This window comes from Salvelinus alpinus, chromosome 5, assembly GCF_045679555.1.
Source record: "Salvelinus alpinus chromosome 5, SLU_Salpinus.1, whole genome shotgun sequence".
Classification (NCBI taxonomy): domain Eukaryota; kingdom Metazoa; phylum Chordata; class Actinopteri; order Salmoniformes; family Salmonidae; genus Salvelinus; species Salvelinus alpinus.
Window position 1 is genome coordinate 101,774,021 of NC_092090.1, and position 24,955 is coordinate 101,798,975.

A 24,955-nucleotide genomic window follows, 5' to 3' on the forward strand; every position below is an offset into this window, starting at 1 on the left:
TCCAGGGGGTGTCCTGTACATCAATCTGTCTCAATACAGAAACAGGAGATACTATAGACTAGTGTCCTGTCCAGGGGGTGTCCTGTACATCAATCTGTCTCACTACAGAAACAGGAGATACTGTAGACTAGTGTCCTGTCCAGGGGGTGGACTAGTGTCCTGTCAAGGGGGTGGACTAGTGTCCTGTCCAGGGGGTGGACTAGTGTCCTGTCCAGGGGGTGGACTAGTGTCCTGTCCAGGGGGTGGACTAGTGTCCTGTCCGGGTGATAGACTAGTGTCCTGTCCGGGTGATAGACTAGTGTCCTGTCCAGTGGGTGGACTAGTGTCCTGTACAGGGGGTGGACTAGTGTGACGTCCGGGTGTCCAGGGGGTGGACTAGTGTCCTGTCCAGGGGGTGGACTAGTGTCCTGTCCGGGTGATGGACTAGTGTCCTGTCCAGGTGATGGACTAGTGTCCTGTCCAGGGGGTGGACTAGTGTCCTGTCCAGGGGGAGGACTAGTGTCCTGTCCAGGAGGTGGACTAGTGTCCTGTCCAGGTGATGGACTAGTGTCCTGTCCAGGGGGTGGACTAGTGTCCTGTCCAGGGGGTAGACTAGTGTCCTGTCCAGGGGGTAGACTAGTGTCCTGTCCGGGTGATGGACTAGTGTCCTGTCCGGGTGATGGACTAGTGTCCTGTCCAGGGGGTGGACTAGTGTCCTGTCCAGGGGGTGGACTAGTGTCCTGTCCAGGGGGTGGACTAACGTCCTGTCCAGGGGGTGGACTAGTGTCCTGTCCGGGTGATAGACTAGTGTCCTGTCTGGGTGATAGACTAGTGTCCTGTCCAGGGGGTGGACTAGTGTCCTGTCCAGGGGGTGGACTAGTGTCCTGTCCGGGTGATAGACTAGTGTCCTGTCCAGGGGGTAGACTAGTGTCCTGTCCAGGTGATAGACTAGTGTCCTGTCCAGGGGGTGGACTAGTGTGACGTCCGGGTGTCCAGGGGGTGGACTAGTGTCCTGTCCAGGGGGTGGACTAGTGTCCTGTCCAGGGGGTGGACTAGTGTCCTGTCCGGGTGATAGACTAGTGTCCTGTCCGGGGGGTGGACTAGTGTCCTGTCCAGGGGGTGGACTAGTGTCCTGTCCGGGTGATAGACTAAGACTAGTGTCCTGTCCAGGGGGTGGACTAGTGTGACGTCCGGGTGTCCAGGGGGTGGACTAGTGTCCTGTCCAGGGGGTGGACTAGTGTCCTGTCCGGGTGATAGACTAGTGTCCTGTCCGGGTGATAGACTAGTGTCCTGTCCAGGGGGTGGACTAGTGTGACGTCCGGGTGTCCAGGGGGTGGACTAGTGTCCTGTCCAGGGGGTGGACTAGTGTCCTGTCCAGGGGGTGGACTAGTGTCCTGTCCAGGGCGTGGACTAGTGTCCTGTCCGGGTGATAGACTAGTGTCCTGTCCGGGTGATAGACTAGTGTCCTGTCCGGGTGATAGACTAGTGTCCTGTCCAGGGGGTGGACTAGTGTCCTGTCCGGGTGATGGACTAGTGTCCTGTCCAGGGGGTGGACTAGTGTCCTGTCCAGGGGGTAGACTAGTGTCCTGTCCAGGGGGTAGACTAGTGTCCTGTCCGGGTGATGGACTAGTGTCCTGTCCAGGGGGTGGACTAGTGTCCTGTCCAGGGGGTGGACTAGTGTCCTGTCCGGGTGATGGACTAGTGTCCTGTCCAGGGGGTGGACTAGTGTCCTGTCCGGGTGATAGACTAGTGTCCTGTCCGGGTGATGGACTAGTGTCCTGTCCAGGGGGTGGACTAGTGTGACGTCCGGGTGTCCAGGGGGTGGACTAGTGTCCTGTCCAGGGGGTGGACTAGTGTCCTGTCCAGGGGGTGGACTAGTGTCCTGTCCAGGGGGTGGACTAGTGTCCTGTCCGGGTGATAGACTAGTGTCCTGTCCGGGTGATAGACTAGTGTCCTGTCCGGGTGATAGACTAGTGTCCTGTCCAAGGGGTGGACTAGTGTCCTGTCCGGGTGATGGACTAGTGTCCTGTCCAGGGGGTGGACTAGTGTCCTGTCCAGGGGGTAGACTAGTGTCCTGTCCAGGGGGTAGACTAGTGTCCTGTCCGGGTGATGGACTAGTGTCCTGTCCAGGGGGTGGACTAGTGTCCTGTCCAGGGGGTGGACTAGTGTCCTGTCCGGGTGATGGACTAGTGTCCTGTCCAGGGGGTGGACTAGTGTCCTGTCCAGGGGGTGGACTAGTGTCCTGTCCAGGGGGTGGACTAGTGTCCTGTCCGGGTGATAGACTAAGACTAGTGTCCTGTCCAGGGGGTGGACTAGTGTGACGTCCGGGTGTCCAGGGGGTGGACTAGTGTCCTGTCCAGGGGGTGGACTAGTGTCCTGTCCGGGTGATAGACTAGTGTCCTGTCCGGGTGATAGACTAGTGTCCTGTCCAGGGGGTGGACTAGTGTGACGTCCGGGTGTCCAGGGGGTGGACTAGTGTCCTGTCCAGGGGGTGGACTAGTGTCCTGTCCAGGGGGTGGACTAGTGTCCTGTCCAGGGGGTGGACTAGTGTCCTGTCCGGGTGATAGACTAGTGTCCTGTCCGGGTGATAGACTAGTGTCCTGTCCGGGTGATAGACTAGTGTCCTGTCCAGGGGGTGGACTAGTGTCCTGTCCAGGTGATGGACTAGTGTCCTGTCCAGGGGGTGGACTCGTGTCCTGTCCAGGGGGTGGACTAGTGTCCTGTCCAGGGGGTGGACTAGTGTCCTGTCCGGGTGATGGACTAGTGTCCTGTCCAGGGGGTGGACTAGTGTCCTGTCCAGGAGGTGGACTAGTGTCCTGTCCGGGTGATGGACTAGTGTCCTGTCCAGGGGGTGGACTAGTGTCCTGTCCAGGGGGTGGACTAGTGTCCTGTCCAGGGGGTGGACTAGTGTCCTGTCCGGGTGATGGACTAGTGTCCTGTCCGGGTGATGGACTAGTGTCCTGTCCAGGGGATGGACTAGTGTCCTGTCCAGGGGGTAGACTAGTGTCCTGTCCGGGGGGTGGACTAGTGTCCTGTCCAGGTGATGGACTAGTGTCCTGTCCGGGTGATGGACTAGTGTCCTGTCCAGGGGGTGGACTAGTGTCCTGTCCGGGTGATGGACTAGTGTCCTGTCCGGGTGATGGACTAGTGTCCTGTCCAGGGGGTGGACTAGTGTCCTGTCCAGGTGATGGACTAGTGTCCTGTCCAGGGGGTGGACTAGCGTCCTGTCCAGGGAGTAAATACGATTCAATGCGATACAACACGATTCAATGCCATACAACACGATTCAATGCCATACAACACGATTCAATGCCATACAATACGATTCAATGCCATACAACACGATTCAATGCCATACAACACGATTCAATGCCATACAACACGATTCAATGCCATACAACACGATTCAATGCACTAATATTTGTGGAATAAACACATTAATTTTCCTTTTTATATTCACATCTATTGCTGATGGAGCTCATGAGCTGGGCCTCTGAGCTGGATCTGTGTGTGTGTGTGTGTGTGTGTGTGTGTGTGTGTGTGTGTGTGTGTGTGTGTGTGTGTGTGTGTGTGTGTGTGTGTGTGTGTGTGTGTGTGTGTGTGTGTGTGTGTGTGTGTGTGTGTGTGTGTGTGTGTGTGTGTGTGTGTGTGTTTAATACATTTTAGAGTAAGGCTGTTACATAACAAAATGTGTAAAAAGTCAAGGGGTCTGAATACTTTCCCGAAGGCACTGTATCTTGATCAGATAACTATTCACCATCTGAGTCAATACATGTTAGAATCACCTTGTCCAGTGATTACAGCTGTGAGTCTTTCTGGGTAAGTCTCCAAGAGTTTTGCACACCTGGATTGTACAATATTTGCCCATTATTCTTTTCAAAATTATTCAAGCTCTGTCAAATTGGTTGTTGATCATGGTTAGACAACCATTTTCAGGTCTTGCCATAGAGTTTCAAGGAGATTTAAGTCAGAATTATAACTCAGCCATTCAGAAATATTCACTGTCTTCTTGGTAAGCAATGTTTCAGACATAATTATGCGCTGTAGCTGTATTTGCTGCTATAACAGGTCGGGCACTGATGTCAGGCGATTAGGCCTGGCTCGCAGTCGGCGCTCCAATTCATCCCAAAGGTGTTCGATGGGGTTGAGGTCAGGGCTCTGTGCAGGCCAGTCAAGTTCTTCCACACCAATCTCGGCAAACCATTTCTATATGGACCTCACTTTAATGCTGAAACAGGAAACTGTTGCCACAAAGTTGGAGGCACAGAATCGTCTAGAATGTCATTGTATGCTGTAGCATTAAGATTTCCCTTCACTGGAACTAAGGGGCCTGAACCATGAAAAACAGCACCACACCATTCTTCCTCCTCCACCATACTTTACAGTTGGCACTTTGCATTCGGGCAGGTAGCGTTCTCCTGGCATCCGCCAAACCCAGATGCGTCCGTCGGACTGCCAGATGGTGAAACGTGATTCATCACTCCAGAGAACGCGTTTCTACTGCTCCAGAGTCCATTGGCGGCGAGCTTTACAGCACTCCAGCCAACGCTTGGCATTGCGCATGGTGATCTTAGGCTTGTGTGAGGCTGGTCGGCCATGGAAACCCATTTCATGAAGCTCCCGTCGAACAGTTCTTGTGCTGACGTTGCTTCCAGAGGCAGTTTGGAACTCGGTAGTGAGTATTGCAACCGAGCACAGAATATTTTTTACGCGCTACACGCTTCAGCGGTCCCGTTCTGTGAGCTTGTGTGGCCTACCACTTCGCGGCTGAGCCGTTGTTGCTCCTAGATGTTTCCACTTCACAATATCAACACTGACAGTTGACCGGGGCAGCTCTAGCAGGGCAGACATTTGATGAACTGGCTTGTTGGAAAGGTGGCGTCCTATGACGGTGCCACGTTGATAGTCACTGAGCTCTTCAGTAAGGCCATCCTACTGGCAGTGTTTGTCTATGGAGATTGCATGGCTTGTGTGCTCGATTTTATCAACCTGTCAGCAACAGATGTGGCTGAAATAGCCGAATCCACTAATTTGAAGGGGTGTTGAGTCATGGAAAGATTTCGAACATTTTTGTAAGATTTTAGAAGGTGACTTACCCTAGTTCTTGGTGCTGAGCATGATGCTGAGGCCGCTGCAGATGTTGATGGAATCACACTCCAAATAGAACACATATAGTCACGTTTGCCTCTGCGGTAGATAGTTAGCTAGCTAATTAGCTAGTTATTAATTGAATGATGAATTAGTTAGCTAGCTAACATAACCTAACAAAGCTAATGTTATCTTACAAATCTCATCATCAGATAGCAGCTGGCTACTTACATTGATATGCTTTGGAATGTCTAGCTAGCGTATTATGAAAGCTAGCTGGCTAACGTTTGATTTAGATAAACAAATGTAGTTCGCTGGTTACCTAGGTAATGTTAGGTACCTTACCTCAGCAATCTAGAAGAAAAAGAAAGACACACCTATAGACACACACCTAGAAAGACACACCTAGACACACCTATATAGGCGAGGTGCTGGCTAGCGGAGTAGAAAACTTGAAAATAAAGGAGATCCGCACACTCTAGGAGCTCAGATGCAAAAATGTAATTACTGCTGTCTTCATCAGGGTATAATCACAAACACTGCGGGATGACTCGTTTATATAGTGTCAAAAGACACACAGGTGTCTGTAATCACGGCCAAGAGTGGCCTAATATCATTGGTTAATTCTCAAATACCATATACAGCTTACTTAATTTATTATGTTCTTCTTATTCTTATATCTTGTGTGTTTTTGTTCTACCTTGTTATTTTTAGTATTACATTGTTATGGATTATGCAGGCTCTAACCCCAACAAGGCAGTAAAGGCATTTCACTGTACTTGTGCGTGATGGGAGAAACCTGAAACTAATGACAGAAAGAATGAAGTGTGTTTTGTGGAACGCCCAAAGAGGCTGATTCTGTGATTTAATCCGTTTTGCGCTGACTTTCACTAGTAAGGATACGCACAGAATAAGCTAAATACGTGAAACGTCTGAAACAAGATCCCTTACCACTGAGATATAATAAGAACTGCAGACTGCGTCCAAGATGTCCCACTGTGGTTTTCAAGGTAATCTACTCCTGTTCCCATACGCCGATTCATGGACTGTCCTGTTCCCATACGCCGATTCATGGACTGTCCTGTTCCCATACGCCGATTCATGGACTGTCCTGTTCCCATACGCCGATTCATGGACTGTCCTGTTCCCATACGCCGATTCATGGACTGTCCTGTTCCCATACGCCGATTCATGGACTGTCCTGTTCCCATACGCCGATTCATGGACTGTCCTGTTCCCATACGCCGATTCATGGACTGTCCTGTTCCCATACGCCGATTCATGGACTGTCCGTGTTGCATCCGGTTTACATGAAGCAACATCATATGCGCTCTAGCACTTATTGATGTTCAACACTTCTCCAATCGTTGTTGAGATCTGATATTCTGGCAGAGCAAGACGAGACGTTGGCCAATATCATAGGCCTATCCTCAACCAATTATATTTCTCAAATCCTTTCGAGCTAAATTCCAGCTAAATTTAGAGCATAGTTAGGGCTAACTACTTACGAAAAGCATGTTTCTGATGTGGAGCGATGGATAACGATGCTTCGTGGGTGACTGTTGTTGATGTGTGCAGAGGATCCCTGGTTAGCGCCGAGGGGACGGACTAAAGTTAAACTGTTACACTGACACGCACTGTCAACTGTGGGACCTTATATAGACAGGTGTGTGCCTTTCCAAATCATGTCCAATCAATTGAATTTACCACAGGTGGACTCCAATAAAATCGTAGAAACGTCTGAAGGATGATCAATTTGTAGTCTCATAGCAAAGGGTATGAATACTTATGTAAATAAGATATTTATGTTTTTTGATTTTTAATAAATGTGCAGAAATGTAAAAAAAAACCTGTTTTCTCTTTGTCATTATGGGGTATTGTGTAAAGATTGATTAGGAGAAAAAAAGGCAGCAGGTCACCTAGTGGTTAGAGTGTTGGACTAGTAACCAGCAGGTAGCCTAGTGGTTAGAGTGTTGGACTAGTAACCAAAAGGTTGCAAGATTGAATCCCAGAGCTGACAAGGTAAATATCTGTCATTCTGCCCCTGAACAAGGCAGTTGACCCACTGTTCCTAGGCCGTCATTGAAAATAAGAATGTGTTCTTAACTGACTTGCCTAGTTAAATAAAGGTAAACATTTGATCAATTTTAGAATAAGGCTGTAAAGTAACAAAATGTGGAAAAAGTCAAGCATACTGAATACCTTCCGAATGCATTGTAACTAATATTGATAAGCATCTAGCTATCACCTTGATACATACAGTACATGCAATCTACTACTCAATGGGGAGGGCATGACATGTCATGGTCCATCAATATCCGGGTTGCGTGTGTGGGACCCACGTCACATGCACATTAGCGCTCAGTGATCTCAGGGGGCAGCAATGCCATCACCTCATCTAAAAACATAACAGACATTGAATGAATATAAAATGTTAAAAATCTATGAGTGATGGAACAAAAAATTGTTCTCAGCAGCAATTATTTGAATAATTCAATGGATGTATTGTGCATAAAGGTGATACGTTCAATGGATGTATTGTGCATAAAGGTGATACGTAAAGTGTCAGTTACCCTGCAGTCGTGAAGTACTTCTAGACCGGACCGCTAGTTGTTCACACGCGTATCTGCCCCCTCATTGGCTAGAATGGTCCCAATTTACCCTGCGTCCTCCCGACTGCCCTGAAGACGTTTCTGTTCGTTGTTTGAGTGGCGGCTTGAGCATCTGGTCAATATAATGGATCATCTGTGTTGTGCTATTTAATCTAACGATACCGAATAAACACAGTAGCATGCTGGCCATACAAAGACAAAAGGTATTTCTAAATATCTGCCTATAATGGTAACCAGTTATGTTTGTCTATTAGCTAGCTAGCAGTGCATCCCAATGGACAGGTAGCATGAGTAGTCAGCAATGACTGGTAGCCAGCTAGATATCAGGCTAGCTAATGTAGATAGTTAGCTATCACATTAGCGGTTTCATTCCACAACAGAGAGGTCAGGTGGTGAAATCAGACAGCTAGCTACTGGTTTTGTAGTAATAACGTTAGATCCAACACATGCCAACCCGAAGTATTTAGGCTTAGTTAAGCAAGAAGTCAGTAGCAAGCTAGCTAAATGTCACGTCATGGTGGCTTTAGTTAACCAGCAACCTTGTGACAACATGCTAACAGCTAGCGCAACAAAAAAAACAGTCAAGTTGTTTTAAAATGTAACGAAAGTCTTATTAGCTGTCTAATATGTGATCCACACAACGTACTGACAGTTGTTCGTAAACCGTTGGGCCTTAATGGTTAAAGTGCCAAACTGCTAGCAGCTAACTTTAGCTAGTTAGCTAGCCTAGCTTTTGAGTTAGTAACAGATATAGAGGTAAGCCAAATGAATGAACTGTCATTACCTGTGTGAGCTAGTGGTCACTTAGCGATTGTCCAGGGTTTAGTTAGTGTGCGTTCCTCCACAAACCCCCTGGACCAGAGCTAGTGGTCACTTAGCGATTGTCCAGGGTTTAGTTAGTGTGCGTTCCTCCACAAACCCCCTGGACCAGAGCTAGTGGTCACTTAGCGATTGTCCAGGGTTTCGTTAGTGTGCGTTCCTCCACAAACCCCCTGGACCAGAGCTAGTGGTCACTTAGCGATTGTCCAGGGTTTCGTTAGTGTGCGTTCCTCCACAAACCCCCTGGACCAGAGCTAGTGGTCACTTAGCGATTGTCCAGGGTTTCGTTAGTGTGCGTTCCTCCACAAACCCCCTGGACCAGAGCTAGTGGTCACTTAGCGATTGTCCAGGGTTTCGTTAGTGTGCGTTCCTCCACAAACCCCCTGGACCAGAGCTAGTGGTCACTTAGCGATTGTCCAGGGTTTCGTTAGTGTGCGTTCCTCCACAAACCCCCTGGACCAGAGCTAGTGGTCACTTAGCGATTGTCCAGGGTTTCGTTAGTGTGCGTTCCTCCACAAACACCCTGGACCAGAGCTAGTGGTCACTTAGCGATTGTCCAGGGTTTCGTTAGTGTGCGTTCCTCCACAAACCCCCTGGACCAGAGCTAGTGGTCACTTAGCGATTGTCCAGGGTTTCGTTAGTGTGCGTTCCTCCACAAACCCCCTGGACCAGAGCTAGTGGTCACTTAGCGATTGTCCAGGGTTTCGTTAGTGTGCGTTCCTCCACAAACCCCCTGGACCAGAGCTAGTGGTCACTTAGCGATTGTCCAGGGTTTCGTTAGTGTGCGTTCCTCCACAAACCCCCTGGACCAGAGCTAGTGGTCACTTAGCGATTGTCCAGGGTTTCGTTAGTGTGCGTTCCTCCACAAACCCCCTGGACCAGAGCTAGTGGTCACTTAGCGATTGTCCAGGGTTTCGTTAGTGTGCGTTCCTCCACAAACCCCCTGGACCAGAGCTAGTGGTCACTTAGCGATTGTCCAGGGTTTCGTTAGTGTGCGTTCCTCCACAAACCCCCTGGACCAGAGCTAGTGGTCACTTAGCGATTGTCCAGGGTTTCGTTAGTGTGCGTTCCTCCACAAACACCCTGGACCAGAGCTAGTGGTCACTACTACATTCCCCAGAAGTAGCAATGCATTTGATTTGAACTAGCCACTTCTCTCCTTGTCTCCCCACAGGCCTAGTAGAAACACCATGGAAGAGTCAGGAGGCAGGCCACGTTACCCTAAACAGGGAGGCCGGGAGAGGGTCGCGGTGGCAAACGAGGCAGAGGCCTGGAGGAACCAGGACGCTGGGAGAGGATACAGCCCCAAGCCGGAGAGGGGTGGCCAGGGGAAGAGGGGAGGCCACGGTGGGTTCTACCGCGCCAGCCCCAAGAAGGGAGGGATGGGGCCCCTCAGCAGTTCCCCTGGGGGGGCGGTGTTCAAGGGGGGGCAAAGCCCCTCTCAGAGGGAGGGTTTCCAGAGACCCAGGTACCAAATACACGTATTCCTAAAACTGAACATTTCCCGTAGGAAAACATGTCACACTAAATTGCCATGCTAACACTTTGCAGGTACCCAGAGAGCCAGCAGGCAGATGGCCTGGTTGAGGGCCGGGAGGCGAACTGGAGAGAGCGCCCCCCACAGCGCTGGAGGAGAACGTCTCAGGGAGAGGACCCAGGAGAGGACTGGGAGCAGGGACGGAGGGACAACGCTGACAACACAGCTCCCAGCTCAGGTAGACAACACAGCTCAGGTAGACAACACAGCTCAGTTAGACAACACAGCTCAGGTAGACAACACAGCTCAGGTAGACAACACAGCTCAGGTAGACAACACAGCTCAGGTAGACAACACAGCTCAGGTAGACAACACAGCTGGGTTATCTTCAGTAGGCATGGGGTGGGACTGTCTGTAGGTGATCTACATGGGGTGGGACTGTCTGTAGGTGATCTACATGGGGTGGGACTGTCTGTAGGTGATCTACATGGGGTGGGACTGTCTGTAGGTGATCTACATGGGGTGGGACTGTCTGTAGGTGATCTACATGGGGTGGGGCTGTCTGTAGGTGATCTACATGGGGTGGGACTGTCTGTAGGTGATCTACATGGGGTGGGACTGTCTGTAGGTGATCTACATGGGATGGGACTGTCTGTAGGTGATCTACATGGGGTGGGGCTGTCTGTAGGTGATCTACATGGGGTGGGACTGTCTGTAGGTGATCTACATGGGGTGGGACTGTCTGTAGGTGATCTACATGGGGTGGGGCTGTCTGTAGGTGATCTACATGGGGTGGGACTGTCTGTAGGTGATCTACATGGGGTGGGACTGTCTGTAGGTGATCTACATGGGGTGGGGCTGTCTGTAGGTGATCTACATGGGGTGGGACTGTCTGTAGGTGATCTACATGGGGTGGGACTGTCTGTAGGTGATCTACATGGGGTGGGGCTGTCTGTAGGTGATCTACATGGGGTGGGACTGTCTGTAGGTGATCTACATGGGGTGGGACTGTCTGTAGGTGATCTACATGGGGTGGGACTGTCTGTAGGTGATCTACATGGGGTGGGACTGTCTGTAGGTGATCTACATGGGGTGGGACTGTCTGTAGTCTGTAGGTGATCTACATGGGGTGGGACTGTCTGTAGGTGATCTACATGGGGTGGGACTGTCTGTAGGTGATCTACATGGGGTGGGACTGTCTGTAGGTGATCTACATGGGGTGGGACTGTCTGTAGGTGATCTACATGGGGTGGGACTGTCTGTAGGTGATCTACATGGGGTGGGACTGTCTGTAGGTGATCTACATGGGGTGGGACTGTCTGTAGGTGATCTACATGGGGTGGGACTGTCTGTAGGTGATCTACATGGGGTGGGACTGTCTGTAGGTGATCTACATGGGGTGGGACTGTCTGTAGGTGATCTACATGGGGTGGGACTGTCTGTAGGTGATCTACATGGGGTGGGGCTGTCTGTAGGTGATCTACATGGGGTGGGACTGTCTGTAGGTGATCTACATGGGGTGGGACTGTCTGTAGGTGATCTACATGGGGTGGGACTGTCTGTAGGTGATCTACATGGGGTGGGACTGTCTGTAGGTGATCTACATGGGGTGGGACTGTCTGTAGGTGATCTACATGGGGTGGGGCTGTCTGTAGGTGATCTACATGGGGTGGGACTGTCTGTAGGTGATCTACATGGGGTGGGACTGTCTGTAGGTGATCTACATGGGGTGGGGCTGTCTGTAGTCTGTAGGTGATCTACATGGGGTGGGACTGTCTGTAGGTGATCTACATGGGGTGGGACTGTCTGTAGGTGATCTACATGGGGTGGGGCTGTCTGTAGGTGATCTACATGGGGTGGGACTGTCTGTAGGTGATCTACATGGGGTGGGACTGTCTGTAGGTGATCTACATGGGGTGGGACTGTCTGTAGGTGATCTACATGGGGTGGGACTGTCTGTAGGTGATCTACATGGGGTGGGACTGTCTGTAGGTGATCTACATGGGGTGGGACTGTCTGTAGGTTATCTACATGGGGTGGGACTGTCTGTAGGTGATCTACATGGGGTGGGACTGTCTGTAGGTGATCTACATGGGGTGGGACTGTCTGTAGGTGATCTACATGGGGTGGGACTGTCTGTAGGTGATCTACATGGGGTGGGACTGTCTGTAGGTGATCTACATGGGGTGGGACTGTCTGTAGGTGATCTACATGGGGTGGGACTGTCTCTAGGTGATCTACATGGGGTGGGACTGTCTGTAGTCTGTAGGTGATCTACATGGGGTGGGACTGTCTGTAGGTTATCTACATGGGGTGGGACTGTCTCTAGGTGATCTACATGGGGTGGGACTGTCTCTAGGTGATCTACATGGGGTGGGACTGTCTGTAGGTGATCTACATGGGGTGGGACTGTCTGTAGGTGATCTACATGGGGTGGGACTGTCTGTAGGTGATCTACATGGGGTGGGACTGTCTGTAGGTGATCTACATGGGGTGGGACTGTCTCTAGGTGATCTACATGGGGTGGGACTGTCTCTAGGTGATCTACATGGGGTGGGACTGTCTCTAGGTGATCTACATGGGGTGGGACTGTCTGTAGGTGATCTACATGGGGTGGGACTGTCTGTAGGTGATCTACATGGGGTGGGTTCCACATTACAGTTTCAAAGGCGAGTGGAGAATGACGGATCAACAAATCACCTTGCTTCATAAATAACTAGTCAATATTAGTAGATCAGTCAGTCACAATTAAGCCACAATGTACATGGCTGTGGAGTCAGGAAGGTGTCTGAAGACACCTCGAGACACCTGAAACCCCACCTCTTTAAGGAATACCTAGGATAGGATAAAGTAATCCTTCTAACCCCCCCCTCCCCCTTAAAAGAGTTAGATGCACTATTGTAAAGTGGTTGTTCCACTGGATATCATAAGGTGAATGCACCAATTTGTAAGTCGCTCTGGATAAGAGCGTCTGCTAAATGACTTAAATGTAATGTAATGTGTCTGGACTATGGGTAACGTGACTTGGTTTCTCCAGGGGGGAAGAACTGTAGGAACCGTGACCGCAGGCGGGGTCTACGTGAGGAGGACCGTGGGCTGGTGGTGGACGAGTCAGCTCTGTCAACCAAAGAGCTGCTGGGGCTGAAACAGGCGGAGGAGAAGATCGGCAGAGAGGAGATCTTCCGTCTGAAGAAGGTGTGGCATCCATCAGGAGAGGACAGGACTACCGTGTCACTCCCATCCTTTAGTATACCCAACGATATACATTTTGTTCTGGCCCCGCACGCACACAAGGGGCTTTACTTACTTCCTGAGTCCTCTACGGACACTGTGAGCGCGTTCCTCTGCCCAGACGTTGCTGACTCATGCCAGATCTTACAATGCCTGCATCGTTATTTTACGTATCTAACCACATCACGTTATAGCAGTCTGGTGCCTGGCGGCACAGCCGACGCATTGGTTGATGCAGGGGGAACGCGACCAATGACTGCCATCCCTCTTTCTCTCTCTCCTGCCTGTCTCAGAGGTCCCGCAGTAACCCCAGTGCTGTCTACACCTGCTGTCTGTGTGACGTTCTGCTGGACTCTGTCTCTGAAGCTCACAGACACATCAAAGACAAGTGGCACAAGAGGAGAGCCAAGGTGAGAACACCTTTCACTTCTACGTTCTTTCATCCAAAACAATGTCTTATTATATGACCCCTTGTGTGTCTGCTTGCTCTCGTGTAGGAGCGTCGTGAGGAGGTGATGTTGACGGATCTCGTGCCCCCCGGAGCGGAGCAGGTGGTGGCGGTGGGTGTGGCTTTGGAGGGTGTGGTCAGAGAGAGAGGGATGAGTGACCAGGATGTAGAGAACAGACGACGGATCGTCTCCAACATGCAGGAAGTCCTGATGTCCGTCCTGCCTGGTGAGAGAACGACCGGAGTAGACTGGAGGGGTAGAAGAGTTTAGCTTTACGCCGTCTGCATACATACTGTTTGTTGGGTTTGCTCCTTGCAGAACTTGGCTAGGTGACGTGAACTTGTGTGCTCGCAATACTGCCTAAAGACCTTAACTTGAAAATCGAGACAAAAACGGCAATTTTAAGGGTTGTCCTTCTTGAGCCACCGTAGCAACAACATAGCCAGTAACAATTTCTCCAAATAGTCTATTCATCTATCAGTTAATCTGAGATAGATCAAGGAATCTGTCATTAAGTTTTAGCACAGAAGGTCTTGCAGTTTCCCATCTGTTTAAGATGTTTGGTGCCGTACTTCTCAATGAAACTAGTAGTGTACCACAGACAGTAGGACCTGGCTGCTGCTCTCTCCTCTCAGTAGGACCTGGCTGCTGCTCTCTCTCCTCTCAGTAGGACCTGGCTGCTGCTCTCTCTCCTCTCAGTAGGACCTGGCTGCTGCTCTCTCTCCTCTCAGTAGGACCTGGCTGCTGCTCTCTCTCCTCTCAGTAGGACCTGGCTGCTGCTCTCTCCTCTCAGTAGGACCTGGCTGCTGCTCTCTCTCCTCTCAGTAGGACCTGGCTGCTGCTCTCTCTCCTCTCAGTAGGACCTGGCTGCTGCTCTCTCTCCTCTCAGTAGGACCTGGCTGCTGCTCTCTCTCCTCTCAGTAGGACCTGGCTGCTGCTCTCTCTCCTCTCAGTAGGACCTGGCTGCTGCTCTCTCTCCTCTCAGTAGGACCTGGCTGCTGCTCTCTCTCCTCTCAGTAGGACCTGGCTGCTGCTCTCTCTCCTCTCAGTAGGACCTGGCTGCTGCTCTCTCTCCTCTCAGTAGGACCTGGCTGCTGCTCTCTCTCCTCTCAGTAGAACCTGGCTGCTGCTCTCTCTCCTCTCAGTAGGACCTGGCTGCTGCTCTCTCCTCTCAGTAGGACCTGGCTGCTGCTCTCTCTCCTCTCAGTAGGACCTGGCTGCTGTTCTCTCTCCTCTCAGTAGGACCTGGCTGCTGCTCTCTCCTCTCAGTAGGACCTGGCTGCTGCTCTCTCCTCTCAGTAGGACCTGGCTGCTGCTCTCTCTCCTCTCAGTAGACCTGGCTGCTGCTGCTCTCTCTCCTCTCAGTAGACCTTGCTGCTGCTGCTCTCTCTCCTCTCAGTAGGACCTGGCTGCTGTTCTCTCTCCTCTCAGTAGGACCTGGCTGCTGCTCTCTCTCCTCTCAGTAGGACCTGGCTGCTGTTCTCTCTCCTCTCAGTAGGACCTGGCTGCTGTTCTCTCTCCTCTCAGTAGGACCTGGCTGCTGCTCTCTCTCTCCTCTCAGTAGGACCTGGCTGCTGCTGCTCTCTCTCTCCTCTCAGTAGGACCTGGCTGCTGCTGCTCTCTCTCTCCTCTCAGTAGGACCTGGCTGCTGCTGCTCTCTCTCTCCTCTCAGTCGGACCTGGCTGCTGCTGCTCTCTCTCTCCTCTCAGTAGGACCTGGCTGCTGCTGCTCTCTCTCTCCTCTCAGTAGGACCTGGCTGCTGCTGCTCTCTCTCTCCTCTCAGTAGGACCTGGCTGCTGCTGCTCTCTCTCTCCTCTCAGTAGGACCTGGCTGCTGCTGCTCTCTCTCTCCTCTCAGTAGGACCTGGCTGCTGCTGCTCTCTCTCTCCTCTCAGTAGGACCTGGCTGCTGCTGCTCTCTCTCTCCTCTCAGTAGGACCTGGCTGCTGCTGCTCTCTCTCTCCTCTCAGTAGGACCTGGCTGCTGCTCTCTCTCCTCTCAGTAGGACCTGGCTGCTGCTGCTCTCTCTCCTCTCAGTAGGACCTGGCTGCTGCTCTCTCCTCTCAGTAGGACCTGGCTGCTGCTCTCTCTCTCCTCTCAGTAGGACCTGGCTGCTGCTCTCTCTCCTCTCAGTAGGACCTGGCTGCTGCTCTCTCTCCTCTCAGTAGGACCTGGCTGCTGCTCTCTCTCCTCTCAGTAGGACCTGGCTGCTGCTCTCTCTCCTCTCAGTAGGACCTGGCTGCTGCTCTCTCTCCTCTCAGTAGGACCTGGCTGCTGCTGCTCTCTCTCCTCTCAGTAGGACCTGGCTGCTGCTGCTCTCTCTCCTCTCAGTAGGACCTGGCTGCTGCTGCTCTCTCTCCTCTCAGTAGGACCTGGCTGCTGCTGCTCTCTCTCCTCTCAGTAGACCTGGCTGCTGCTGCTCTCTCTCCTCTCAGTAGACCTGGCTGCTGCTGCTCTCTCTCCTCTCAGTAGGACCTGGCTGCTGTTCTCTCTCCTCTCAGTAGGACCTGGCTGCTGCTCTCTCTCCTCTCAGTAGGACCTGGCTGCTGTTCTCTCTCCTCTCAGTAGGACCTGGCTGCTGTTCTCTCTCCTCTCAGTAGGACCTGGCTGCTGCTCTCTCTCTCCTCTCAGTAGGACCTGGCTGCTGCTGCTCTCTCTCTCCTCTCAGTAGGACCTGGCTGCTGCTGCTCTCTCTCTCCTCTCAGTAGGACCTGGCTGCTGCTGCTCTCTCTCTCCTCTCAGTCGGACCTGGCTGCTGCTGCTCTCTCTCTCCTCTCAGTAGGACCTGGCTGCTGCTGCTCTCTCTCTCCTCTCAGTAGGACCTGGCTGCTGCTGCTCTCTCTCTCCTCTCAGTAGGACCTGGCTGCTGCTGCTCTCTCTCTCCTCTCAGTAGGACCTGGCTGCTGCTGCTCTCTCTCTCCTCTCAGTAGGACCTGGCTGCTGCTGCTCTCTCTCTCCTCTCATTAGGACCTGGCTGCTGCTGCTCTCTCTCTCCTCTCAGTAGGACCTGGCTGCTGCTGCTCTCTCTCTCCTCTCAGTAGGACCTGGCTGCTGCTGCTCTCTCTCCTCTCAGTAGGACCTGGCTGCTGCTGCTCTCTCTCCTCTCAGTAGGACCTGGCTGCTGCTCTCTCCTCTCAGTAGGACCTGGCTGCTGCTCTCTCTCTCCTCTCAGTAGGACCTGGCTGCTGCTCTCTCTCTCCTCTCAGTAGGACCTGGCTGTTGCTCTCTCTCTCCTCTCAGTAGGACCTGGCTGTTGCTCTCTCTCTCCTCTCAGTAGGACCTGGCTGCTGCTCTCTCTCTCCTCTCAGTAGGACCTGGCTGCTGCTGCTGCTCTCTCTCTCCTCTCAGTAGGACCTGACTGCTGCTCTCTCTCCTCTCAGTAGGACCTGGCTGCTGCTGCTCTCTCCTCTCAGTAGGACCTGGCTGCTGCTGCTGCTCTCTCCTCTCAGTAGGACCTGGCTGCTGCTGCTGCTCTCTCCTCTCAGTAGGACCTGGCTGCTGCTGCTGCTCTCTCCTCTCAGTAGGACCTGGCTGCTGCTGCTCTTCTTTCCTCTCAGTAGGACCTGGCTGCTGCTGCTCTTCTCTCCTCTCAGTAGGACCTGGCTGCTGCTGCTCTCTCTCTCCTCTCAGTAGGACCTGGCTGCTCTCTCTCTCCTCTCAGTAGGACCTGGCTGCTCTCTCTCTCCTCTCAGTAGGACCTGGCTGCTGCTCTCTCTCCTCTCAGTAGGACCTGGCTGCTGCTGCTCTCTCTCTCCTCTCAGTAGAACCTGGCTGCTGCTGCTCTCTCTCTCCTCTCAGTAGGACCTGGCTGCTGCTGCTCTCTCTCTCCTCTCAGTAGGACCTGGCTGCTGCTCTCTCTCTCTCCTCTCAGTAGGACCTGGCTGCTGCTGCTCTCTCTCTCCTCTCAGTAGGACCTGGCTGCTGCTGCTCTCTCCTCTCAGTAGGACCTGGCTGCTGCTGCTCTTCTCTCCTCTCAGTAGGACCTGGCTGCTGCTGCTCTTCTCTCCTCTCAGTAGGACCTGGCTGCTGCTCTCTCTCTCCTCTCAGTAGGACCTGGCTGTTGCTCTCTCTCTCCTCTCAGTAGGACCTGGCTGCTGCTCTCTCTCTCCTCTCAGTAGGACCTGGCTGCTGCTGCTGCTCTCTCTCTCCTCTCAGTAGGACCTGACTGCTGCTCTCTCTCCTCTCAGTAGGACCTGGCTGCTGCTGCTCTCTCCTCTCAGTAGGACCTGGCTGCTGCTGCTGCTCTCTCCTCTCAGTAGGACCTGGCTGCTGCTGCTGCTCTCTCCTCTCGGTAGGACCTGGCTGCTGCTGCTGCTCTCTCCTCTCAGTAGGACCTGGCTGCTGCTGCTCTTCTTTCCTCTCAGTAGGACCTGGCTGCTGCTGCTCTTCTCTCCTCTCAGTAGGACCTGGCTGCTCTCTCTCTCCTCTCAGTAGGACCTGGCTGCTCTCTCTCTCCTCTCAGTAGGACCTGGCTGCTGCTCTCTCTCCTCTCAGTAGGACCTGGCTGCTGCTGCTCTCTCTCTCCTCTCAGTAGAACCTGGCTGCTGCTGCTCTCTCTCTCCTCTCAGTAGGACCTGGCTGCTGCTGCTCTCTCTCTCCTCTCAGTAGGACCTGGCTGCTGCTGCTCTCTCCTCTCAGTAGGACCTGGCTGCTGCTGCTCTTCTCTCCTCTCAGTAGGACCTGGCTGCTGCTGCTCTTCTCTCCTCTCAGTAGGACCTGGCTGCTGCTCTCTCTCTCTCCTCTCAGTAGGACCTGGCTGCTGCTGCTCTCTCTCTCCTCTCAGTAGGACCTGGCTGCTGCTGCTGCTGCTCTCTCTCTCCTCTCAGTAGGACCTGGCTGCTGCTGCTCTCTCCTCTCAGTAGGACCTGGCTGCTGCTGCTCTTCTCTCCTCTCAGTAGGACCTGGCTGCTGCTGCTCTTCTCTCCTCTCAGTAGGACCTGGCTGCTGCTGCTCTCTCTCTCCTCTCAGTAGGACCTGGCTGCTGCTGCTCTCTCCTCTCTGTAGGACCTGGCTGCTCTCTCTCTCCTCTCAGTAGGACCTGGCTGCTGCTCTCTCTCCTCTCAGTAGGACCTGGCTGCTGCTGCTCTCTCTCTCCTCTCAGTAGAACCTGGCTGCTGCTGCTCTCTCTCTCCTCTCAGTAGGACCTGGCTGCTGCTGCTCTCTCTCTCCTCTCAGTAGGACCTGGCTGCTGCTGCTCTCTCTCTCCTCTCAGTAGGACCTGGCTGCTGCTGCTCTCTCTCTCCTCTCAGTAGGACCTGGCTGCTGCTCTCTCTCTCTCCTCTCAGTAGGACCTGGCTGCTGCTGCTGCTCTCTCTCCTCTCAGTAGGACCTGGCTGCTGCTGCTGCTCTCTCTCCTCTCAGTAGGACCTGGCTGCTGCTGCTGCTCTCTCTCCTCTCAGTAGGACCTGGCTGCTGCTCTCTCCTCTCTCTCGTTGAATGACACTTCATTGAAGAATCCCGTCCATAGTTCCCACCCCTACTGTTGAAAAATAAACCAATGAAGGGGTGCGTAGACTTCGGCTACCGAACTTCGCCTTAACAAACAAATGTGCGCGCCGGGAACAACAGCAACACCAAAACAAATCTCACAAGGTTGTTGTAATATGAACTGGCTTAATACAGCATATGAACTGGTTGGACTGGTTTTACTTCCTGTCTTCAGGCTGATAGGTGGGTTGGTAAAGACTGGACCAACCATGCTGGGTGGGTTGGTAAAGACTGGACCAACCATGCTGGGTGGGTTGGTAAAGACTGGACCAACCATGCTGGGTGGGTTGGTAAAGACTGGACCAACCATGCTGGGTGGGTTGGTAAAGACTGGACCAACCATGCTGGGTGGGTTGGTAAAGACTGGACCAACCATGCTGGGTGGGTTGGTAAAGACTGGACCAACCATTTTGATAGGGATTCCGGGTCCTGGTTTCTGAGGCGCTGCCCCTGCCTGCTGGACTTCTAACGTATCCCTTCTTATTGTTTCAGAGGTGAAACTCCGACTCTATGGGTCTTCCTGCACCAAGTTTGGTTTCAAGGATTCTGACGTCAACATCGATATCCAGTTCCCCCCTCATGTGAGTAGTGTGTGTGTGTGTGTGTGTGTGTCCTATTTTCTAAATGAGCAGTTCATTCTGCTGCTCTTCAGTGTTGTATTGTGACATGTCTTCCTCTGCATTGATGTTGTATCTATACTGAACAAAAATATAAACTCAACATGTAAAGTGGTGTTCCCGTGTTTCATGAGCTGAAATAAAAGATCCCAGAAAAGTTCCATTCGCACACAGAGCTTATTTCTCTCAAAAGTTGTGCTTAAATGTGTTTACATCCCTGTTAGTGAGCATTTCTCCTTTGCCAAGACAATCCATCTACCTGACAGGTGTGGCATGTCAAGAAGCTGATTAAACAGCATGATCATTACACAGGTGCACCTTGTGCTGGGTACAATAAAAGGCCACTCTAAAATGGGCAGTTCTGTCACACAACACAATGCCACAGATGTCTCAAGTTGAGGGGGTGTGCAATTGGCATACTGACTGCAGGAATGTCCACCAGAGCTGTTGCCAGATAATTTAATGTTCATTTGTGACCGATCTCTTTGATTTGGTGTTATGTAGCAACATTTTCAGTTGTGTTATTTTACATTGGATAAAAGTACAGACTCAAAGCTATGAAATGGTATATAATCCATTACAGTTGAGGAACAATGGGATGGTAATTCTACTTTGATAAACTTGTAGCCTCACTTTTGAGAAAATGGCCTTTGAATGTTTTGGTACCTACTGGAGAGCCCTTCTTTGTTTACACCCATTCAGCATCGTTCACACCCTCTTAAACCTTTAGCCCCACCCATCTCTTTAAGGATTCACATGTGAGGCCATGTGCTCAACAGAGTGAGTACGGTTAGCTGGTTTATATGGGTCTGTATTCACAGATGCATCAACCAGAGGTTCTGTTGCTGGTTCAGGAGAGCCTGTCTGTCAGCCGTGAGTACCTTCTACCTCTTTGAGATGCTACGCTAGCTAGAATACCCATAATAACCAATGATACTTTTAGTATTTAACATTGTGATAGCCATCAATGGGAGTGATCACACGGAGATGTTGGTGATTTTCCAGTTCTCTATGATAGCCTGGAGGCAGACTTCCATGCCAGGGTACCTGTGGTCATCTGTAAAGACAAGGACAGGTCAGTCCTTCATTAATCACACCCGTTGTTAGTGAAGCTGGACAGGTCAGTCCTTCATTAATCACACCCGTTGTTAGTGAAGCTGGACAGGTCAGTCCTTCATTAATTACACCCGTTGTTAGTGAAGCTGGACAGGTCAGTCCTTCATTAATCACACCCGTTGTTAGTGAAGCTGGACAGGTCAGTCCTTCATTAATCACACCCGTTGTTAGTGAAGCTGGACAGGTCAGTCCTTCATTAATCACACCTGTTGAGAAAATGGCTGTTATCTGGCTACATGACAGTTGTAATGAGCTGTTATCTGGCTACATGACAGTTGTAATGAGCTGTTATCTGGCTACATGACAGTTGTAATGAGCTGTTATCTGGCTACATGACAGTTGTAATGAGCTGTTATCTGGCTACATGACAGTTGTAATGAGCTGTTATCTGGCTACATGACAGTTGTATTGAGCTGTTATCTGGCTACATGACAGTTGTAATGAGCTGTTATCTGGCTACATGACAGTTGTATTGAGCTGTTATCTGGCTACATGACAGTTGTAATGAGCTGTTATCTGGCTACATGACAGTTGTAATGAGCTGTTATCTGGCTACATGACAGTTGTATTGAGCTGTTATCTGGCTACATGACAGTTGTAATGAGCTGTTATCTGGCTACATGACAGTTGTATTGAGCTGTTATCTGGCTACATGACAGCTGTAATGAGCTGTTATCTGGCTACATGACAGTTGTAATGAGCTGTTATCTGGCTACATGACAGTTGTAATGAGCTGTTATCTGGCTACATGACAGTTGTAATGAGCTGTTATCTGGCTACATGCCAGTTGTAATGAGCTGTTATCTGGCTACATGACAGTTGTAATGAGCTGTTATCTGGCTACATGACAGTTGTAATGAGCTGTTATCTGGCTACATGACAGTTGTAATGAGCTGTTATCTGGCTACATGACAGTTGTAATGAGCTGTCATCTGGCTACATGACAGTTGTATTGAGCTGTTATCTGGCTACATGACAGTTGTATTGAGCTGTTATCTGGCTACATGACAGTTGTAATGAGCTGTTATCTGGTTACATGACAGTTGTAATGAGCTGTTATCTGGCTACATGACAGTTGTAATGAGCTGTTATCTGGCTACATGACAGTTGTAATGAGCTGTTATCTGGCTACATGACAGTTGTAATGAGCTGTTATCTGGCTACATGACAGTTGTATTGAGCTGTTATCTGGCTACATGACAGTTGTAATGAGCTGTTATCTGGCTACATGACAGTTGTAATGAGCTGTTATCTGGCTACATGACAGTTTTATTGAGCTGTTATCTGGCTACATGACAGTTGTAATGAGCTGTTATCTGGCTACATGACAGTTGTATTGAGCTGTTATCTGGCTACATGACAGTTGTAATGAGCTGTTATCTGGTTACATGACAGTTGTAATGAGCTGTTATCTGGCTACATGACAGTTGTATTGAGCTGTTATCTGGCTACATGACAGTTGTAATGAGCTGTTATCTGGCTACATGACAGTTGTAATGAGCTGTTATCTGGCTACATGACAGTTGTAATGAGCTGTTATCTGGCTACATGACAGCTGTAATGAGCTGTTATCTGGCTACATGACAGCTGTAATGAGCTGTTATCTGGCTACATGACAGTTGTAATGAGCTGTTATCTGGCTACATGACAGTTGTAATGAGCTGTTATCTGGCTACATGACAGTTGTAATGAGCTGTTATCTGGCTACATGACAGTTGTAATGAGCTGTTATCTGGCTACATGACAGTTGTAATGAGCTGTTATCTGGCTACATGACAGTTGTATTGAGCTGTTATCTGGCTACATGACAGTTGTAATGAGCTGTTATCTGGCTACATGACAGTTGTATTGAGCTGTTATCTGGCTACATGACAGTTGTATTGAGCTGTTATCTGGCTACATGACAGTTGTAATGAGCTGTTATCTGGCTACATGACAGTTGTATTGAGCTGTTATCTGGCTACATGACAGTTGTAATGAGCTGTTATCTGGCTACATGACAGTTGTAATGAGCTGTTATCTGGCTACATGACAGTTGTAATGAGCTGTTATCTGGCTACATGACAGTTGTAATGAGCTGTTATCTGGCTACATGACAGTTGTAATGAGCTGTTATCTGGCTACATGACAGTTGTAATGAGCTGTTATCTGGCTACATGACAGTTGTATTGAGCTGTTATCTGGCTACATGACAGTTGTAATGAGCTGTTATCTGGCTACATGACAGTTGTATTGAGCTGTTATCTGGCTACATGACAGTTGTAATGAGCTGTTATCTGGCTACATGACAGTTGTAATGAGCTGTTATCTGGCTACATGACAGTTGTAATGAGCTGTTATCTGGCTACATGACAGTTGTATTGAGCTGTTATCTGGCTACATGACAGTTGTAATGAGCTGTTATCTGGCTACATGACAGTTGTATTGAGCTGTTATCTGGCTACATGACAGTTGTAATGAGCTGTTATCTGGCTACATGACAGTTGTAATGAGCTGTTATCTGGCTACATGACAGTTGTAATGAGCTGTTATCTGGTTACATGACAGCTGTAATGAGCTGTTATCTGGCTACATGACAGTTGTATTGAGCTGTTATCTGGCTACATGACAGTTGTAATGAGCTGTTATCTGGCTACATGACAGTTGTATTGAGCTGTTATCTGGCTACATGACAGTTGTAATGAGCTGTTATCTGGCTACATGACAGTTGTATTGAGCTGTTATCTGGCTACATGACAGTTGTAATGAGCTGTTATCTGGCTACATGACAGTTGTAATGAGCTGTTATCTGGCTACATGACAGTTGTATTGAGCTGTTATCTGGCTACATGACAGTTGTAATGAGCTGTTATCTGGTTACATGACAGTTGTAATGAGCTGTTATCTGGCTACATGACAGTTGTATGGATCTGTTATCTGGCTACATGACAGTTGTATTGAGCTGTTATCTGGCTACATGACAGTTGTAATGAGCTGTTATCTGGCTACATGACAGTTGTAATGAGCTGTTATCTGGCTACATGACAGTTGTATTGAGCTGTTATCTGGCTACATGACAGTTGTAATGAGCTGTTATCTGGCTACATGACAGTTGTAATGAGCTGTTATCTGGCTACATGACAGTTGTATTGAGCTGTTATCTGGCTACATGACAGTTGTAATGAGCTGTTATCTGGCTACATGACAGTTGTAATGAGCTGTTATCTGGCTACATGACAGTTGTAATGAGCTGTTATCTGGCTACATGACAGTTGTAATGAGCTGTTATCTGGCTACATGACAGTTGTAATGAGCTGTTATCTGGCTACATGACAGTTGTAATGAGCTGTTATCTGGCTACATGACAGTTGTAATGAGCTGTTATCTGGCTACATGACAGTTGTATTGAGCTGTTATCTGGCTACATGACAGTTTTATTGCGCTGTTATCTGGCTACATGACAGTTGTAATGAGCTGTTATCTGGTTACATGACAGTTGTAATGAGCTGTTATCTGGCTACATGACAGTTGTAATGAGCTGTTATCTGGCTACATGACAGTTGTAATGAGCTGTTATCTGGCTACATGACAGTTGTATTGAGCTGTTATCTGGCTACATGACAGTTGTAATGAGCTGTTATCTGGCTACATGACAGTTGTAATGAGCTGTTATCTGGCTACATGACAGTTGTAATGAGCTGTTATCTGGCTACATGACAGTTGTAATGAGCTGTTATCTGGCTACATGACAGTTGTAATGAGCTGTTATCTGGCTACATGACAGTTGTAATGAGCTGTTATCTGGCTACATGACAGTTGTAATGAGCTGTTATCTGGCTACATGACAGTTGTAATGAGCTGTTATCTGGCTACATGACAGTTGTATTGAGCTGTTATCTGGCTACATGACAGTTGTAATGAGCTGTTATCTGGTTACATGACAGTTGTAATGAGCTGTTATCTGGCTACATGACAGTTGTATTGAGCTGTTATCTGGCTACATGACAGTTGTAATGAGCTGTTATCTGGCTACATGACAGTTGTAATGAGCTGTTATCTGGCTACATGACAGTTGTAATGAGCTGTTATCTGGCTACATGACA

General features: G+C 50.2%; 1 protein-coding gene across 2 annotated transcripts in view; it reads left to right on the forward strand.

Annotated features, from left to right (window-relative positions):
• The first annotated feature begins 7,669 nt into the window (after nt 1–7,669).
• Nucleotides 7,670–24,955, forward strand: part of LOC139577355 (terminal uridylyltransferase 7-like) — a 50,744-nt gene continuing 33,458 nt past the window's right edge. Inside the window, exons 1-9 of one of the 2 annotated variants that reach the window (XM_071404411.1) lie at nt 7,670–7,882; nt 9,673–9,966; nt 10,050–10,231; nt 13,013–13,170; nt 13,500–13,616; nt 13,704–13,881; nt 19,633–19,721; nt 20,579–20,630; nt 20,763–20,832. In XM_071404411.1, coding sequence (XP_071260512.1) covers nt 9,689–9,966; nt 10,050–10,231; nt 13,013–13,170; nt 13,500–13,616; nt 13,704–13,881; nt 19,633–19,721; nt 20,579–20,630; nt 20,763–20,832 — 1,124 coding nt within the window. In that variant the 5' untranslated portion in view covers nt 7,670–7,882; nt 9,673–9,688. The remainder of the gene's footprint in view (nt 7,883–9,672; nt 9,967–10,049; nt 10,232–13,012; nt 13,171–13,499; nt 13,617–13,703; nt 13,882–19,632; nt 19,722–20,578; nt 20,631–20,762; nt 20,833–24,955) is intronic. The other variant, XM_071404412.1, reaches the window with a different exon arrangement.